At 39.5% G+C, this 8,136-nt stretch overlaps 1 protein-coding gene across 2 annotated transcripts; it reads right to left on the bottom strand.

Annotated features, from left to right (window-relative positions):
- LOC122660561 (tRNA:m(4)X modification enzyme TRM13 homolog) lies at positions 1-7,572 on the bottom strand. 2 transcript variants are annotated; one of them, XM_043855925.1, is made up of 9 exons: positions 7,391-7,572; positions 7,216-7,281; positions 6,723-7,091; positions 6,382-6,646; positions 6,112-6,169; positions 1,229-1,315; positions 912-1,046; positions 600-738; positions 1-415 (listed from the first exon to the last, which is right to left on the bottom strand). In XM_043855925.1, exons 1-9 carry the CDS (start codon positions 7,465-7,467, stop codon positions 184-186), a joined length of 1,428 nt encoding a protein of 475 aa, XP_043711860.1. In that variant the 5' UTR covers positions 7,468-7,572; the 3' UTR covers positions 1-183. The 2 variants fall into 2 exon arrangements, with proteins under 2 accessions (XP_043711860.1, XP_043711861.1); XM_043855926.1 differs by having other exon boundaries at positions 1-412.
- Between the last annotated feature and the right edge of the window lie 564 nt (positions 7,573-8,136).

Raw genomic sequence — 8,136 nt, 5'->3', positions numbered from 1 at the left:
ACGAGAAATGAATGTTTTAATTCTAACCAACACAGAAAGCTCTGTTCAACACTTTCATTTACTTCTCTCAAAATATGAATGGTTAGTTCCTTCTCAAATTCGAATCATTGTAGTTATTTAATTTCATGACAACATGGATGAGCTTATAAAACTAGCAAAAGAAAGAAGAATCGCCTCCATATCTTACAAGCAATATCTGTTCTTGGCAATAAGTAGATGGTTTTCTGGTGAGATATTGGATGGTACATACTTGGTAAGCTTCGTTGCAAGGCCCTGCTCCTTAAGCCACATTATCCGCCCCATGTCAATGATCTCCTTGCACATCAAACCCAACACTGCCCTGTCCATCGCCTCCATATTTTTCACAATCTCTTCAACTCCCTGAGCACCAACGCCACAATATTTCTTCACGCAGCTACGTGGTGAGCAAAATACACTTGTTAAATAAGCATCATTGCATCGATAATAACAGCACCAAATTTGACTCATTTAAAACAAATTTCAAAGGATTTTCCAATTAGGGTTCTGAGTTTTCTTATACTCTTTCCTTGAATCTATAATAAGTGTAAATCCATATGGAAAGGGTGAAGTATTATTACATGGAAAGTGGGTGTAATCCATGGTCTAATGAATTAGAAAGATCTGAGCCATGATCTGCATCTACTGCCCAGCTGGTAAACCACGTGATTGCATGAAAATCATCCTTTCTGATCCCCAGATTTAAAAAATATCTTTTATCTGCAGGACAGCCAAAGCAATCAAATTTCTCAGCGCATACCAAATAATAACATTGCCGGACAATGACCAGTCAGACAACCTTGAGAATATTAAACCTAAATAAAACATATCAGATAAACATTATATGAAACAATAATTTATATTTTTGGTACGGAAAGGGATCAAGAGACAACTTATGTAGTGTTTCCATTGACAAAGATGATGACAACATGTCGCAATAGCAAGGCCTCTCAGGTAACGACTACAAGTTGAATGTGTAGCTTTATCTTCTTGACTTTGTTTAGGAAGGCAACACCTTAAGGTCAAATCTGCAGCCATACTTGAGACGTTGAAAACTTGCAATAAATCCTTATGTCATCAATCATATATCCACAAGATTGTCCATAAAAGACAATTTGTCTGTTGAAGGATATAAATATTTCAGAAAATGACTACAATTGCTATGTAATTTCAGTTTTACATCAAGTTAATACTATAGTAGCTTGAGCACCTGTTGCAGGCCCACAGAGATGTTTCCCAATCGCCAGGTAAGGAACTCCCCTCAAAGATTCAACAGCATCCAAATTCAAATCCTCTACTGCAGAGATTGGTGTTGGAGAGTGAAAAGGAATTTTAATTGCATGAATTAAGTAAAATACACTTGCATCACAAAAATATTACTACACAACTAATAATTGTAAACATATGTTAAACAATGGAGCTGACAGACCTAATTTCTGTGAGTTTTTTACAATACACAAGAAAACAAGAAGGCCAAAGGAACTTTGTGGAGGGCATGGAGGGGTCTTTCACTCAAGACATGCAATTTATTTTGGCAGAACCAGGCACCTCTTGCTGAAGTCAAAGGACAGAAATATTTACAGTGCACATTCTTTCTGAAACAATACTGGAACCAAGAGGCTCATACAGTCAATAGAGGCAGGCAATCCTGGCTCGTAGATTATACCACAGCAGCAGAAAAGTATGGGTTGTACCAAAAGTAAGATGCAATATAATTTGAGGCCATGCTTCAGTATTACAGAAAGATTTTCAATCATTGTAAAATCAAATATAGAATAAACTGAACAACATATTGTATCTAACAAGTCTTAGATAATTTACATTAGAATTCGGAAATATGAATCTCAAACTGAAATAAATGTCAGGATTATCATAGGTAAAATTGATAAATCCATCATATAATTCAGTGATCCTCAAAAAAATTAACTTTTCACAGGTATTTTACCTTTTCACTGGATGTAATTTAACCTATTTTGTGTGTTTATCTGGAGGCTTCTGGATTTTGATATATTTTCTCTTCGTTTTTTTCCAGTTTTTACAGATATATCCCCCCTAAAATTATTCAAATCATGTTAAAGGCATCCTCCAGATTCAAAATCCTTCAATGCCAGCAACTTTGAGGTGATATACTATACAACATCTCCATATCCTTAAAAAGGAGTTTTATTTCTGGGACATAGAGAAACAAAAGGTGCAGAGAGGGGTATCGTGTATCTATGTGGGATGTATAGACCTAGAAAAGGCCTATGACAGAGTCCCTAGAGAGCTTATTTGGCATGTCCTAAACAAGAGAATGAGCTCAAGTAGCTATGTAAGTTTAATTAAGGACATGTATGAGGGCGTGATGACGAGTATCAGAACTGCAGAGGGCCAAAGTAGTGAATTCCCAATTACAATTGGGTTACACCAAGGATCAGCTCTAAGCCCTTATCTGTTTGCACTCATCATGGATGACTTAACCAGACACATTCAAGATGAGGTTCCTTGGTGTATGCTTTTCGCTGATGATATTGTTTTGATAGACGAGACAGTGAAAGGGATTAATGCAAAATTGGAATTATGGAGATCAAGCTTGGAATCAAGAGGGTTTAAGTTAAGCAGAACAAAGACAGAATATATGATGTGTAACTTCAGTCAGACCAGGAGGGGGGATGAAGTGGTGAAACTTGAGGAGCAAGAGCTACCACAAAGTGAACGCTTTCGATACCTGGGGTCAATCATTAACAAAGAGGGTGATATAGAGGATGATGTTTCCCACAGAATTAAAGTAGGATGGATGAAGTGGAGAGGCGCATCGGGGGTGTTATGTGACAAACGCATGCCTGTTAAACTTAAAGGAAAATTCAACAAGACAATAATAAAACTAGCTATGACTTATGGGGCGGAATGTTGAGCAGTTAAGAAGAATAATATAAATAAGATAGTGTAGTGGAGATGAGGACGTTGAGGTGGATGTGCGGCAAGACCATGAGAGATAGAGTAAGGAACGATTGAATTAGAACTGGTTTGGGAGTTGCACCAATCCAAGACAAGCTCCGGGAGAGCCGCCTGCGGTGGTATGGTCATGTCCAACGGAGACCCATGAATGCACCAGTAAGGAAAAGTGACCAGATTCAGCTTAATGGAGCTAAAAGGGGTAGGGGCAGGCCTAAGATGACTATTGGTGAAGTGGTAAGAAAGGATATGCATGTGGTAGGGCTCAACCCTAGAATGAATGCGAATAGAGTTGTTTGGAGGACAAGGATCCGTATGGCCGACCCTTTGTAGGGGGATGTTCCTAGGATGTTGCTTTGACTATTGCTTTGACTCCTACCTTTACTTATTTTCCTTTTTCACTTTTTATCTCTCTTGCATCCTTTATTGGCTTAGCATCTATTGGATCCATGTAGCCGACCCCATTTAGTTGGGATAAGGCTATGGTTGTTGTTGTTGTAATTAAAAATATGTATGAGAGTGGTGACTAGTGTGAGATCTGTGGGAAAGTAAGGGCAAGGAATTCCCAATTACAATAGGGTTACATCAGGGATCAGCCTTAAGCCCTTATCATTTTGCGCTTATCAAGGACGACCTAACTAAGAGCATCCAAGATGAGGTTATGTGGTTTATGCTATTCGCCGATGATATTGTTTTGGTGGATGAAACAAAAGTTGGGATCAATGCCAAGTTAGAGCTATGGAGATCCAACCTTGGAAACAAGAGGTTTTAAGATCAGTACATCAAAGACAGAGTATATGATGTGTAATTTTAGTCACACTATTACGGATACAAGGTCAAGGCAAGGAATTCCCAATTACGATAGGATTACATCAAGGATCAACCTTAAGCCCTTATCTTTTTGTGCTTATCATGGATTACCTAACTAAGAGCATCCAAGATGAGGTCTCGTGGTGTATGCTCTTCGCCGATGATATCGTTTTGGTGGATGAGACAAAAGCGGGGATCAATGCTAAGTTTGAGCTATAGAGATCAACCTTGGAAACAAGAGGTTTTAAGATCAGTAGATCGAAGACGAAGTATATAATATGTAATTTTAGTCACACTATAATGGATACCGACATAGTTCGAATTGGGCAAAAAGAGATACCACAAAGTGACATTAGATAGCTGGGATCAATCATAAATAAAGAAGGTGACATAGAGGATGATGTTTCACAGAGAATTAAAGTGGGATGGATGAAGCGGAGAGGTGTGTCCAGTGTGCTATGTGACCGACGTATTCCTTTAAAGTTTAAAGGAAAGTCCTACAGGACTGTTGTACGACCGGCTATAATGTATGGGGCAGAATGTTGGGCAGTTAAGAAGTGTCGTATTGATAAGCTACGTGTAGCACAGATGAGGATGTTAAGATGGATGTGCGGAAAAACTAGGAAGGATAAAGTAAGGAATGAGTGTATTAGAGTTGACTTGGGAATTGCCTCAATCAATGACAAGCTCTGAGAGAGTCATTTGAGGTGGTATGGTCATGTTCAACGGAGGCCTAAGGACACCCCAATAAGGAGGAGTGATATGATCCCGGTTGAATGAGCTAAAAGAGCTAGGGGTAGGCCTAAAATGATCATAGGGGAAGTTGTGAGGACGGATATGCACAGTCTAGATCTTGTACCAAGTATGACCTCAGATAGAGCCTATTGGAGGGTAAAGATCCATGTAGTAGACCCCATTTAGCTGAGATTATCCTAACTTATTGGGTTGTGCCTCTTTCCTCTAACTTACATCTTTCATCTTTTATTCTTTTTCTTTTATTTTCTATATTTCATTTGTCATTTGTCATCTCTTTTTCCATCCTTTTTTTGGTGCTGACCTCTATCTTCTCTAATTTGTTTTGTTTAGATCCATGTAGCCGACCCCATTAAGTTGGGATAAGGCTGAGTTTGTTGTTGTTGTTGTAGAGAAACAAAAGGTGTCAGGACTAAAGACATTTTACCCCCTGTCCACCACAATAACCAATCTCATTATTGTTTTATGCTTGGAGAGTTTTAATGGGAATCTCAATGATGCAGATGGATACACGCAAACAAGAAAGCAGAAGGAGACAGACATAAGTATTTTTAAAGCTAACACACCCATACCGAAAACCCATAGAGGCTACCGCCATTTGGGATGCCAATGTAAGAAGCAAGAAACAAATAAAAAATTATAGCTATCCCGATGAATTCTTTGTTTTTATAGACTGCAAAAAAATAAAAATAGGAGAGGATAAGTGCTCCTAGAAGCCATTGTTTTCACTGGAGAGATCTTTTGTAAAGTGAACTGCAAATGTTAGTTCAGAAGATGCATAAACAGGTTCTACTTTGTTATTCTCAAGAGTCACCAGTGCACTGGTGGTATACTCAAATGTCCAATGTCAAAAATAGACCAGATTCTAGGAGCTGTGAATTGGACATTGATAGCTGGAGTTTTCACAACCCGGCTAAGTGGCCTCAATATTCCTTTGAACTTGTCTCATTCTTGAAAGTTCAATAGCTCTGGTCACCTCAACCCGAGCTTTCGCAAGCTGTACTTAGTGTGCAATGATATTCCTGATCAGGAAGGTGATGTCCGCACAAAAGATGTACAAATGATTGAGGGTAGATGCTTGATGTCTGCACAAAAGGAACCAGCAACGCATGGGTGCTTGCATCTAGTTCAGTTGCATCAAGCTTCTAGACATGGCACTGAAGTCTATGACATGTAGCAACGCATGGGTGCTTGCACCTAGTTCAGTTGCATCAAGCTTCTAGACATGGCACTGAAGTCTATGACATGTAGCAACGCATGGGTGCTTGCACCTGGTTTGGTTGCATCTGCCAAGCTTCTAAACATGGTGGTGATGTCTATGACATGTAGTACCACATGGGTGCTTGCAACTAGTGCAGTTGCATCTGCCAAGCTTCTAAGCATGGCACTGATGTCTACGACACATAGTAAGATGTGGTAATGCTTAATGTAGGAAAGAACCTTCGCATGCATGAGTCCTGTATAAGCTTTTCAACTACATTACTGCATCGCTGCAGTTTTACAGCTTTGAGATATGTATAAAAGAAAGTTCCACAGTAAATCATTATAATCAGTATCATACAAAAGATCCAAACCACAGGATTTTGAATGGCTTACTGTCAATTCTCAAACGCTCTAAAGTCAAGTTCTCTGTTTGTCGTAGACTTCGATCAGCCTAGAAGTTACATTAGTAGATCAGTAATGAAAAATTTTATTATACATTAATCTAAGTTCTGGTGAAACCCATAATAAGTACTTCATACTTTGTCAACAGCTCGCATATGTTTATCTAATCAAAGACGAGTCCAAATTTTCCCAAATAGCCAATTGGAAGAACTGGTATTACATCAGTAATCAAAGCCGTTATTATAATTGTGAGTCACTAACCTTGAGCTTGTAAGACTTCCGTTCGACTAAAAACACTTTCTTGATACCGTAACAGTCTGCAAGTATTTGTGTTAGGTATCCTCTCCCTGCCCCAAACTCAACGACGGCTGGGACCTTATCCCCGGACGACCCATTGGAGTACAAAGGTTCTGCAATGTTTGGACAAACTATGTTCCCAACAGGATTTTCCAATATTCCAAAGTCTGCCAAGTTCCCGAGAATCGACGCCTGTTGCAGAACATGTTTCTCTTGGAACGGCAACTTCCTGCAAATGGGAAATCATTTAATCCGTAGGACACTTCCAATCAAACGAAAACTTAGCAGAAAGGAAATCCTCGTACCGATCTATTCCTTTATTAATCCATATGCCACAAACTTCAGGTATGTTATACAACTCGTGAATCTCCGAACTGATAGAACTGTGAATCGATTCTATCTTTCTCATCAGTTGGGAAAATTCTGGGACGGTCATGTTATATACTGCATTCCTCTTCATGTTTGAGGTAATGTCATCCGAGGGAAGAGGCAGCTCTTTATTTGAAAAGGTGAAGTTTTCGGCATCTTTCGAATTGACTTTCACATCATCAACGTCATCATCTCTTCCGCCATTGATTCCCTTTTTGTAGAAAGGTTGTTGTTTCAAGGATTGGAGTTGTTTCAGAAACGGGCATCTTCTCAGATGTGATTCTAAATTTTCTTGCAGTACAGAACTTCAGCAGATGAACAAGGGGGGGTGAAAAATTAATAATTGCGGAAAGCATAAGAAAGTCGGAAAAAAAGGACTTAAGGTCGAAGAACTAGAGGGAAAAAAATATTTTTCAAAAGAAAGCTTACTGAGAGGGGTCTAGTGGACATGTAACCCTCTGTTCTTCAGACTTAGGGTTGTGGTTTCCGCAGAACCTACACAGATTGATCCAAAAAAGAGAAAAAGAAGAAGCATAAGCAAACATTACGATCAAGGAATTTGAATTTGAAAAAAAAAGAGGAGCGATAAAAGTGGAGGAGTTACAGGGAATCGCTGAGACGTCTGTTCGAACAGAATCGATTTTTCTTGGGGAGCCAGAACTTGCAGCGTCCCTCCTCCATTCTCAATGACGGCTTACTGAGAAACCGACGCTGGTAAGCAGCGCTTCCCTTTCACTCTCACAACGACGCCTCCGCAGTCTCTAGTCTGTACTTGGTCATATCATATGTATTGCTTCCCTGTCCCAATACCGTCATTTTGAGGAAATGTATGTTTTCAGATGTCGCATGAAAGGAATAAGTGCCATGGGGTTTCACTGTGCCATCCACAAAAAACACATTGATCCGAAATATTTAGGAAATGACTTGAGATATTACGCGTGCCTTTCAAAGGAACAGCTTAAACTTTGGGTGTACTTTGAGGGGTGCCCATCGTGCCACCCCCAGTACTGGGGACAATAATTTTTCATACTTTGAGATTCCACATCATACGCCAAAGTCCCTTATAAGTGTATGTGGAAGGAAAAGAAGAAGTGAAAGAAGGGGAGGATAAAACCCTAGTTGCTACTTTAGTAGTGAGGATCTCTTATTTTGTGAAAGGACAAAAAAGAAAATCCTCATGGGAGTGGGTTGTCAAGGGAAATTGGAGGATTTTAAGGATTTGAAGGGCTATTGTGGGTAGAAAGATAGAACGTATGAGAGAAGAGTTCCAACTTTGGCCACACATTATCTGGCCACTGCTGAAGCGGATGTCTCGGTTCTGTCACTTCTTTGCGCACACCTTCCTATATG

This window comes from Telopea speciosissima, chromosome 4 (genome assembly GCF_018873765.1).
Source record: "Telopea speciosissima isolate NSW1024214 ecotype Mountain lineage chromosome 4, Tspe_v1, whole genome shotgun sequence".
NCBI lineage: Eukaryota > Viridiplantae > Streptophyta > Magnoliopsida > Proteales > Proteaceae > Telopea > Telopea speciosissima.
The sequence above is the reverse complement of the archived record's forward strand: the minus strand, read 5'-3'. Positions and strand labels throughout refer to the sequence as shown.